This window comes from Otolemur garnettii, unplaced genomic scaffold, assembly GCF_000181295.1.
Source record: "Otolemur garnettii isolate 467f Iridium unplaced genomic scaffold, OtoGar3 scaffold00165, whole genome shotgun sequence".
NCBI lineage: Eukaryota > Metazoa > Chordata > Mammalia > Primates > Galagidae > Otolemur > Otolemur garnettii.
In genome coordinates this window covers 3,721,666-3,733,812 of record NW_003852560.1, presented here as the reverse complement: position 1 = coordinate 3,733,812, position 12,147 = coordinate 3,721,666, and the positions used below count along the sequence as shown (strand labels likewise).

The window sequence follows — 12,147 nt, the reverse complement described above, 5'->3', positions numbered from 1 at the left end:
GCTTGAGCCCAGGAGTTGGAGGTTGCTGTGAGCTGTAATGCCACAGCACTCTACCCAGGGGGACAGCTTGAGGCTCTGTCTCAGAAAAAAAAAAAGAATCTTTTATGACCATGAACTATGTGACTCCTGAGTAGTAAGCAATTCCAAGAAAGCAAGCTGGGGAACAAAGGCTGGAGATATATATATATCCCATACCTTGCCCCTGCCTCTGTTCCCACCCTATGGTCTTTTATTTATTTATAAAGGGTGGTTTCAGAAATGCCTCAAGGTGCACAGGGAGCTTTGAGTTGGGATGGAAGCTGCCCAGGAGAGGACAGCCCTAGAGGATGAGCTCCAGGCACCTGCTGGGACAGAGCATGTCCACTTTGTCCATTTTCATACATTTCATTTCCATGTATAATTTTACTTCACCAAGGTCTCTGGTGCTAAAAAAAAAAAAAAAAAAAAAAAAATCTCAAGTGTCATAGTTGATAAACAGAGCAGATGAATGTGTCTCCTGTCCGAATGCCGGTGTTAGAACTGGTACCATGTAGTCTAGAGTTTCAGTGAAGGCTATCCGGGTTGACAGGATTAATCAGGCAAGCTCAGCCAGGGTTCCTGTTCTTCTACATGAGGAATAATGAATTTTTCTGAGTTAAAGTAACTTTGTTAAAGTATCTAACAAAAAACGTTGGAGTTGCAGAGTCCCATAATCTCTAAATCTATGTTCCTTCCAGCCTGTTTTTTAATATTCCATCAGAAGCCCTTAAAACTGATATTCATTTTTGAGGACTTTCCTGCTGTGTGTACAGAGGAAATGACTCACCTGGCGAGCCTTATGGCATGAAAGCAAAGGAAATATCAAAATAAAGCTAGAATGACAAGCAACATGGCATAGTTTACTGGGAGCCTTTATTTTCATGTATGTTAAATTGTTGGACTATTTAATATACTGCAGTTGTTTAATATCTGGAAGAAATGAAACTAAATATTGGGCTGTAAATATCTAAAGTATTACTATTATTTTTTTAAAAAGTTATCATATAAGACATTCTGGATGGTGCTGTAGAAGTGTTCTTAGGTCCAAAGCACCTCTTAAATTCTCTGTTGTCTGGGGATGGTGGCTCATGCCTGTAATCCTAGGCACTTTGAGAGGTTGAAGTGAAAGGACTCCTTAAACCCAGGAGTTCAAGACCAAGCTGGGCAATAGCAAGAACTTGTCTCCACAAAGAAATAAAAGGAAACATTAGCTGAAAGTAGTCATGGTTCCTATAATCCCAGCTACTTGGGAGGCTGAGGCAGGAGGATCCCTTGAGCCCAGGAGTTGGAGGCTGCAGTGAGCTATGATGATGCCACTGCACTCAAGCCTGAACAACATAGCAAGACCTTATCTCAAATAAAAAAAGAAAAATTCTGTATTATGTAAGCTAATTTTATTAGTCAGTGGTTAATAGTTCTTCCTTTTATGTATTTTGCCTTATTTTCACAACCTTGATTCTAACAAATGAAAATAAAGCATAATTATTTCAAATTTAGCTGGCATCTTACAAAGTTCTAGAATGAAGGTTTTATTTCTTTAAAAAGTCTTTTAATGAGTTTTCTTTATTTAATTTACTTTATCTTTAATTTAGCAATGATAATAATAATGCCTATCAGAGAATACAGATGTTCTTATACTTACTCAGTATAATAATAATTATTATTATTATAATGATACCTATCTGAGAATACAGATGTTCTTATGCTTACTCAATGTAATAATAATAATAATAATGCCTATCAGAGAATAGGAACGTTCTTATGCTTACTCAATATTAGGATACCATAAGTAGGAAGTACTTTATATTGTTTTTCCCCTCCTGTTTGATAATGACACTGAGAATTCAAAACCCACTTGAACTATTTGAAGAACATTTCATTTCACATGCAAATGTATCTTTTCCTGTCCTTTGAATGAACAAGCACAATTTCCTTTATGATTAATAGACCTACTTTAAGCCAGACAGGTTTTTTTAAAATCAACTTAGTATTCTTGGTCCGTGAGCAGGAGGAAGGTTTCTGACGATGGTTTTTCTTTTTTTTAAACTTCGCAGGGAATGATCAGCCTTGTGCTGGAGTGCATAGACCGCCTGCACGTCTACAGCAGTGCCGCACACTTTGCTGACGTCGCGGGGCGAGAGGCCGGGGAATCTTGGAAGTCCATTCTCAATTCTCTGTATGAGTTGCTGGGTAAGGAGTACGGTTGGGTTCAAGGCCACTGGGTAGTGTCTATTTAGTGATCACAGAATTAACAGCAGTTTAATAATGTGCTTCCTAAGTAAGGCTTTTAATTTTTAACTTAGTTGGACTAAACCCCATGATGTTTAGTACTGAAATCCATCTCTGAATGAGAGGCAGCCAGAGCAGTAGGTTTGCCTTCGGGTAAGAAGGAGAAAGCCATCCAGCTGCAGTATTTGCAGGTGAGGGACCTCTATGTGGATGGGTATTAAAGATTTCCTTTTTGGTTCTGGACTTAGTTCCTTCTTTACATCCTCCTCACACCCCTTCTCATCAGGGATCTCTTCCAGTCCTCTCTATTCTTTATGAGATCTGCACTGGACAGTTTCTCGGCATGCTTGACACTGGTTAAGTGACAGACAGCCTAACCAGGTTCCTTGCCTGCTGCTCTGAGGAAGCCAGCACACTGTGACAGCACGGGTTGCGAAGGAGGTTTCTTTTTATTAATTTTGTTTTGAGACAGAGCCTCACTCTGTCACCCTGGGTGAACTGCTATGGTGTCATAGTTGATAGCAACCTCAAACAGATGGGCTCAAGCTGTCCTCCTGTCTCAGCCCCCTGAGCTGCTGGGACGACAGGTGCCCACCACAACACTTGGCTAGTTTTTCTGTTTTAGTAGAGACAGGGTCTTGCTTTTGCTGATCTCGAATTCCTAAATTCAGGCAATCCACCTGCCTTGGCCTCCCAGAGTGTTCGGATTATAGGTGTGAGCCTCCACGCCAGGTCTGGGGGAGTTTAAAGTTGTAGGTGCTGTGCCAAGAGATGGGAGGAGTTTCTCAGATCTGTCTCCGTGAGAAGTTGGGAGAAAGGGTTTTTAAAGACAGATGGGCAAAGGGCTAGGCGGTTGGGTTCAGGATGTGGGGTGGGGGTCACAGATCCTGGGTGGGGGTTGCAAGACTAGTGAAGTCACTTCCTTCGTGTGAGTCACCGGTCTGGGTGGGTCAGTTGGTCCACTGTAATGGGGGGCCTGAAAGATGACTAAAAAGCTGGCCTCGGGTTTCACAGCGATGTTGCTACCTGTAGGATCAATGAAGAAAGCTAAGAATCTTCCTGACCATCAGCTGTACTGCCCATCACGCCTGGGGAGTAAGCAATTATAGGAAAGACAGCTATTATATATATACGCACACACAGATAGACGCCTATACCCTTGCAGAGCTCAGACTCAGGCCCTACCACAGTTCTCACCTTCCAAACCTTTCTTTACTAGGCTTATAAAGGGCAGTTTCGGTTGCCATGGTGTACACTGCGTTCCTGTGGGCCCTGTGCAAACATAGGTCCTTTTGTCAAAACCTGAACAGTCTGGAATTTTACCCCATTTGCAAGTTAGTAAGTTAGCCTGCAAGGAGGTAAAGAGGTAGTTTATTACCTCATGCACCAGCTGTACTTGGGGTTAGAACATTTCTTGTGTCGTCAATTCCATGAGTCCAGTCCTCACAGGACAACATGAAGGGGGTCGATGACAGTGGGACCTGCGGGTGAGCAAGTTCCAGAAAAGGAGTCTTAGGGACTTACAGAGCTTAAGTCAGCTACCCCGGGCAGGGGGCCTGCCGGCTCTCTGAAGCCATCTCCCTCTTCCACAGTGATGTGCTGCAAATGTCTTTGAAAGATTCCCTGAAACAAAGGCTTTCAGTGTGTCATTTGAAAAATGTGCAGAAAAAGAAGCCCATTCTGGCCCTCACCTCTAACATGTCTGATTCACCCAATAATACAGCGTATTATTGCACATCACCTCCCAGTTTGGAAACTTGTCATATTTCTGCATCGGTCTGGTAAGACCAGCTTGCTGCACCTGGAGTAGGAGGCCCCAGCTAACCCTTCCAGCTCCACGTATTCCCATTTCCCTCCCCTTCTCCTTACTTCATCACATTTTGTGCACAGACGCGTTCACACCGCTGTGACATCCTCTTGCTGTCACCTTTTCCGAAATTTCTGTATATCCTACAAGACCCAGTTCACAGGTCATGGTCATCTGAAGTTACTCTGACATTTCTCGCAGTTGTTAAGCACGTACGACTTACTTCCCTGCTGTTGTGGCTCTTAGTATCTACCTGTCTTGTGGAACTCATCACATTTGTCCCTTAGTTACATCTGTGGCTGATTCCAAAGGCAAGAATAGCACTTTCCTGGTTTTTGTATCTCTGCCGTTTATCTCAATGTCTGGCACATAGTAGACACTTAATGAATATGTATTCAACTTGTACTTGTGATATGCTCCATAGATGTGGTCCCCCTGCCAACCCTCCCTCTATGGACCCATCCCCCGCCCTTCCCACATTGAATCCCATAATGGCGTAAATGTATTTATGATCTATGTACAAATGACTTAATTTAAAAAAGAAAGAAATGACCCATCCACTTTTTATTCTTTGTTCCCGCTCTTCCATTCTCACGTTACTGGAATACTTATTCTGTTTTATTGAACATATCGCCTGATTCCAAAATCTCAAATAAAATCAATTGAAATCTTTAAACTAAGAAAAAAAATAAATATATATTTTTTATAAATATATTCATTAAATAAGTTCTGGTGGACTAGGGAAGTGTACCTACATACAGAAAAGAGATAACGAAAAAAGTGAAAAAAAGGAAAGAGATAATATATTTTTAATGTGGGAAAGGAAAGGTAGTGAAACATCTGAAAATCCTTTGTAATCTAGTTGAACATCATTAAAGTTTATGGAGTCATAATTTAGCAGGTGAAACTTCTGCCTATTAAAATCTTTAATATGATTTTATTAGGTGGGCTCTTAGATAGGCTATTAAAATTGAACTCATGCAGTTTGGCACTTTCAGACTAAAGGGTGATCTGTAGCCAGCATTTCTGTGAACAGGACGTGGAACACTGAGGCTTTACAGGAATCTAGATTCATTATTTTACCCACAACAACGGTCCAGGTAAGGACGCTGAGATGCCAAAATTCTGAGAATTGCATTTATGTGGAAGTTACAGTCCTGGATGTCTGAATATGGTGGACCCAGCAGTGTGGCTGGGTTTTGTTTTGTTTTAACACCACACTGTAACTTTAGTAACTTGGCGTGAGGTGGGACGAATTCCTTGGTGAGCTCTGTGTTTGAGGGGAGGAAGGGTTATGTGTAGAAAGAAAGTGGTTGTAGGTCAATCGAGATAAGATGTATCTCACCTTTTCCTCCCCCCTCTTTCCACAGTCTCTGCTAGTTGGTCCCTTCCGTGGCTGAGTCCACGAATAAGAAAGACAAACAGAGGGAATTAGAATGATTTTTGTAATCATAGAACAAGCCTGTTCAACAGAGTTAATGCTGCAGCTTTAGCCCTCTGAGCTCCTTTTCCCTCAAGCCTATACCCCCTTTTACTCCACAGAGTTATTTGGGGATTAAATTTGAACATTTTGGAACCCACTGAAGTAGCATTCACTGTATAAAATGCTGGGAACTTGGAGGCCATGAGCTCAGTTCCTCGTAATTAGTTTTGTGGTTTGGTTTTTTACTGGAACATGGCGAGGGATGCTTCTTTACAATGGTTGCCTATTCAAACAGGGGAGGAACCATTGCAGGTGGGAAGTGTTCAGTTAGAAATAACAGAAGGCCAAACTCAAGCTGGCTTACACCACGAGGGGGTGTTTATTGGCTTGGCTTGCACAACTGGTGGTCTGCTGGTGGGTTTGGCTCAAAGGTTTGGTCCTATCTCTAGAAGTAGTTTTTTCACGTCTTCCCTTTGGCTTCCATGGGGTCATCTTCCTCCAAAGTTGGCTTCCCTTTACGGCCCCAGATGGCAGCTATCAGCTCCTAGAGCCACATCCGTCCTCTCTGGCATGGAAGAAATGGAAGAGGGCTTCTTTAAGAAGTTATCTCTTGAGAAAGATGGGTTATTTCTTAAAACTCTGCAAACACACCATTCCTCACCTCCCATTAGCCCAAACTGTGTCTGTGGCCATTCCTGAATCAGTCCTTCTGGCAAGAGGAGAGGAGTTTTACCAGCACTGGCTTTGACTGGTCGGGTGCCAGCTCTGGAAACTGGGATCAACCCTGGGACTGTCTGTCTCTCCAAGGGGGAATGTGTTCAGGGCATGCTGTCCAGGGAGCTGAGGGGACCACCACGAATCTTCACTCAGACAGTTGACTGAATTCTAATCAGAAGGCATTTATTCCCTGCCTGGTACCATACTTAAACAGAGTATGCATTCAATAATTATTCATTTGGATTATCTAATAAATATATTATAGTGATTCCCATTGATTTTCCTATACCAGGATAAATTTAGCCATCAATTCATGTTATTAAAAACCAGTGGACCAGTAACCTCTCCTTGATTAGTTTTTTTTCTTGAAATGCAAAAGCCTGACTTTTCATCTGTAGACAACAGCCTTTGAGAAATGACCCTCCCCATTCCTAGAGTCTCAGAACCCACGTTCTGGTGCTTATGTGGCTCAGTTTTTCTCGTCTGTGGTGTGAGGCAGACAGACTGTTCTCTCTGTGGGCTCCCTAGATCCAGGGTGAAGTGACGGCAGGCTGTCCCTGAGACTCTATCAGGAATAAGACGAAAGGAGCCTGGAGGCAGCCCGGACAGGGTAAGGTCTTGAAGACCCTGGCGGGCTGAGCCTTTTGAACTCCTGATATGCAGTTAGATTAGGGAAGCTGTTTGTCTGTCCTGCAAACTTATTTTCCCCTGCCCTTTTCTGAATGGGTTATTAGGCTTTGTTGACAATTTATTACCCTGTACTCAGCCTTACTCTCTCTCTCTTTTTTTTTTTTTGAGACAGTCTTACTTTGTTGCCCTTGGTGGAGTGTCTTGGCCTCACAGCTCATAGCAACCTCAAAGTCTTGGCCTCAAGTGATTCTCAGCCTCCTGAGTAGCTGGGACTGTAGGCACCCACCCGAACACCCAACTATAAGACAGGGTCTTATTCTTGCTCAGGCTGGTCTTAAACTTATGAGCTTAAGCTATCCACCCTCTGTGGACTCCCAGAGTGCTAGGATTACAGGTATGAGCCATCGTGCCTGGCCAGCTGTACACTTCTACTCAACCTTCCAGGGGCTTGGGATTCTTCTTTTCCTATCTTTGAATTTTGACATCTTTATATTTTTGTCATAAATGCTTTGTCTTAGAGATCAATAAAAGTTTTCTGAGGAGTCAGAGGGCTGCTGCACGGCCTCAGTCTGCCACTTGGCATGTGAGTCAATGTATGCCTCTCCTGGCTACCCAGTCTTTATTCACTGAGTTGGTGTGAAGTCTCATTATTTACCCAGGGTCATCTCCCCTGTCCACCCCTAACCCAGGTTGGAGTTTCTAGGGAACCGTGACAGCCTGCAAAGTAAAAAAAAAAAAAAAATGCTTATTTTTTATAGTTATTATGCCAATTTCATGAGTTAATGTAAGGCACTTAGAAAAATGCATAGTGTGAGTGACAACTATTATTATTACCGAAATTCTCTGTAAAATGGCAATAATCATTTCCCCCAAGGCTGTTGGGTGGCTTAAATGCAGTAATGTTCACCAAATGCTCAGCATATCATGTTATTGTTATTCTTAGCATTTTTTTCCTTTTCTTTCAAATCCTTGTTCTCATCATTTTCCTTGTTAACATAGTTTTTTCTTCAACTTTTGCTTTCATACTAGTTTTTCTTTTGACCTTTCAAATATGTGTTAGGAAAGAAACTTTACTTAGACTTGTTGGACATAAGGAGGAAAGCTCTGGATTAGCCAGTAGAAGACAAAGGATCATGGTTATTGTAGATATGCACTGGCCTGTTGGTCTCCTCATTAGAAAATGGGGGGACTAAAGTTTTCATTATATTTATCTCCAGACTGAAAGCTTCATATCCCATTATTCTGTGCCTTCTCTGAGCACAATAGCATACATCTGCATCCTTAGCGTCTGGCTTATAGCTAAATACTTACATCTCCATGATATTTGGACAGTGTAAGATTTCTGGTTAATGTCTTTTCCTCCACTCCTTCTTAGCTCCAATCTTTGTCCTACCTTTCTTAGCCTAGTCTTCCGAGTTTTCCAGCTCGGTGTTGGATGGCTCTGTCTCTTTCCTTTCCCTCTGCTCTAACTCACTCTGTCCCTAGACTCACTATATTGCATTTTGCTAATCCCTTCCTTCTATACTTCCAGAACATCCAGAATTACTATATGTCAAAGAGAATTGGATATATTAAGTGTGTGTGTCTATGAGCTTAATTATTTTAACCCACTTGATTACCAAAAGGTTGGGTGGAGATATTAATATTGACAAAATTGTAATCCCCCAAAACCCACCTCTTAAAGGAAGATAGCAGTATAATAATTAAATAGGTCACTAAGAACACATCAGTGTTTTCAGGCCCATGATTACTTTGTAATGTTTGAACTAATTATTGCATGCAACAAGACAGGTAAATTCTAAATCTTTTTGCCCTTAACATGTCTTGATAAATACATTCTTAAATGGTATGTTTGCATATTGCTGTTCTTAAGGGAGGGTTCCTTAATCCTCCACATGAATTTCTTCTAGGTATTTCTGAGCATGTGTTTATTTATCTAAATGCTTCACCTGGCTTGGTGCTCATAGCACAGTGGTTACGGTGCCGGCCACATACAGAGGCTGACAGGTTCGAAACTGGCCCGGGCCAACTAAACAACAATGACAACTTCAACAAAAAATATCCAGGTGTTGTGGTGGGTGTCTGTAGTCCCAGCTACATGGGAGGCTAAGGCAAGAGAATCGCTTAAGCCCAAGAGTTTGGGGTTGCTGTGAGCTGTGATGCCATGGCGCGCAACCAAGGGCAACATAGTGAGTCTCTGTCTCAAAAAAAGCTTCATCTCAGGAAATATTCCTTTGGTCTGTTTCTATGAAGTGTCTTAATTCCTTCTGTGGACTCCTGGTGGGGTATCCTTGGGGTATCCTTTTCTGGCAGAGACTCATGTTGAGGAGACTGTGGACTCGGGGCCTGACGGATCTGTTTTAGTAGAAACCTTTTTATACTATTCAGGTTGCAATAACAAAATACTAGAAATTAGGTGGCTTACAGAGAACAGGAATTTATTTCTTACACCTCTGGAGGTCGGGAACTCCAAGATCAAGGTCCTGGCACATTTTCTGTCTGGCAAGGTCTCAAGTTATTTATGGCATTTTCTCACTATGTCCCCACATGGCAGAGAGGGTGAGAGTCTCTCTCTGATATCCTTGAAGGACACTAATTTCTTAAGATCTCCACCCTCATGACCTAATTTCCTTCTGGTGCCCCTGCCTTCTAGTGCCATTACATTGGGGTTAAGATTTCAACATGTGAATCTTTGGGGAACCCAAGTATTCAGGCCATAACAGCAACTTCATCCATTCACAAAAGATTAATTGATTGCCTGCTATGGGAGATGCCCAGATCTAGACAATGAAGAACAGTGGTTACCAGGATGGAGAGTGCCTGCTCTCATGAGCTTGTGGTTGAGTAAGAGATGAAGGTAATGTGAGTAGCAGAGGCAGCCACATTGCTCTGTTGTTACTCACTGCACTGCCTTGACCGTCTGGATACAAGATACTGTTAAACAATGTTAATAAGTAACAAAAGACTAATATAATTGACTGTATAAAATTAAAATTGTATGGGAAATGACATCATCACAAAATTAAAAGCAGATGGAAATTTCGGAAAATGTGCAATCCATATGAAAAGCCAAAGGCCTCGTTTCTATAATTCATAAAGTTTGCACAGAAGGCCTAGTTTCTATAATTTATGAGTTTTCATAAATTCGTATGGGCTGTTCACAGAATAATAAATAATGAAAGATTTTCAGTGTGACAGAGGAATGCAAATTAAAACATATAAGGGTCATATTTCAGTTATTAGGTTAGTGTAAGTCAACAATTTGATAATACCAGTCATTGGGGGAAATGTCAAGTAATTGTTCTTGGAATGTAAATCGATGAAATTTAAAAAATATATACAGTTATTCTGTGTCAATCATAAAAAAAACAGACAAAGCTTGGTTTGACAATATGTATAGTACTTTAAATGTGAATAACCTTTGCCTTCAGAAGTTCTACTTTAATGAATATATTTTGATGATATATTTGTACAAATGTGAAAAGCATATCCACTGTGAAATTATGAATAGCATAAAACTGAAAACAACTGGGCGGCCCCTGTAGCTCAAGTACGGCGCTGGCCCCATATACCGGAGGTGGCGGGTTCAAACCCAGCCCCGGCCAAAAAAACTGCAAAAAAAAAAAAAAAAAAATTGGAAAACAATTTTTGTATCAATAGGGGATTGGTTATATATAGAATACTTCCATAATACTGTATAATCATTAAAAACTAAGATCTATCACTTGGAAAATTTTATTATGGCGATAATTTTACTTCTGTGAAATTTATCTATCTCACTGTTCTTTACCCAGCTGTAAAAAAGATTCGGTTTAAATATCATCAACCCCAAACTCGTTAAGCCTCCTTGCAGTCTCCCAGACAGATAGAAGATTCTCTCTTAAGGTCATGCGTGAAGCAAGCTACTTTCATCTTTCGCTTTTTCTTTCTACTCCCACACTGTGTCTAGTTAGCACGGCAAGCAAGGGGAACAGGTGGGAATGAGAATCTATAACAATTTAGCATTTGACACGGATATATTTAATGTGTGTTTTAGGTGGAGAACGGCAAAAGTAGATTTATGAGCCTGCCATCTGCAATACCTCAGGATCTTAGAGACACCAGTGCTCATGGTTTGAAAGGTGTCACTGTGGCTCCGTTCACACATCTGTTCTGACATGCACACAATTAATCTGTGGGACGTTTACAAGCCTGGATGATTTTCTAAAGATGCCTGAGAAATGCATCTTTGGCACATTCCCTCTGTGAATACTCACTTTTCTCTTCATATTATATTATGTATTATTTCTGGAGAGCTACAAAAAAAGTCATACTCACACATGCATACCCCTTAGATAGATGTCATTAATCTTCATCAATGTTTAGTATAAGTCACATGAAATTGAAAAACTAAGAAAATTGGCTGGGTGTGGAGGCTCATCCCTATAATCCTAGCACTCTGGGAGGCTGAGGTGGATGGATTGCTTGAGCTTAGGAGTTCGAGACCAGCCTGAGCAAGAGCAAAACCCCATCTCTACTAAAAATAGAAAAATTAGCCAGATGTCATGGTGAGTACCTGTAGTTCTAGTTACTCGGGAGGCTGAGGCAGGAGGATCATTTGAACTTAAGTGTTTGAGGTTGTGATGAGCTACAATGATGCCACTGTCCTGTAGTCTGGGCAATAGAGTGAAACTCTGTCTCCAAAGAAAAACCTGAGAAAATTTTTGAAATGGCAAAGCAATTCTCACCAATTTATTTTTTGACATTTTAGGAAATAATGTATATTTTTCTCTCCTGAATGGATGCCAACACCAAAGATCACTATTTTATTTTATCTTTATTTTTATTTTTCATGTCTATACTGCTTAATTTCTTAACCTATGCAATAGGCGTTGCAATATTATCTATGCTTTTAAAAAATTAAAATAGATTTTAAATACAAGTGGTCTTTTGTTACATGGCTGAAGTGCGTAGTGAAGTTGAGGCTTCTAATGTACCTGTTACTTGATGTACTGTACAATAGACCAAACAGGTAATTTTTTATCCTATATGCCCTCCTTCCTTCCCCCCTAAGTCTCAACTGCTGACCATGTGTCCCCATTGCTTCAATCCCGTGTCTAAGAGAGAACATGCTCAAAACATACTCAGTTTTGAAGATTTCAAATATAAAACTAACATGATAGATTGAGCATAGCAGAAGTGACCAGGTTTTGTTGTTTTGCAGTTTTTCTTGTTTGTTTGTTTTGAGACAGAGTCTCTCTCTCTCTGTCACCCTAGGCAGAGTGTCACAGCTCACAGCAACCTCAAACTCTTAGGCTCAAGTGATTATCTTGCCTCAGCCTCC

The 12,147-nt window shown here is 41.1% G+C and overlaps 1 protein-coding gene across 1 annotated transcript in view; it reads left to right on the top strand.

Annotated features, from left to right (window-relative positions):
* Nucleotides 1-12,147, top strand: part of RYR2 (ryanodine receptor 2) — a gene marked incomplete at its 5' end in the record, with an annotated part of 583,561 nt that overhangs the window by 219,102 nt on the left and 352,312 nt on the right. Inside the window, one exon of the mRNA XM_023519246.1 lies at nt 2,073-2,208. Coding sequence (XP_023375014.1) covers nt 2,073-2,208 — 136 coding nt within the window. The remainder of the gene's footprint in view (nt 1-2,072; nt 2,209-12,147) is intronic.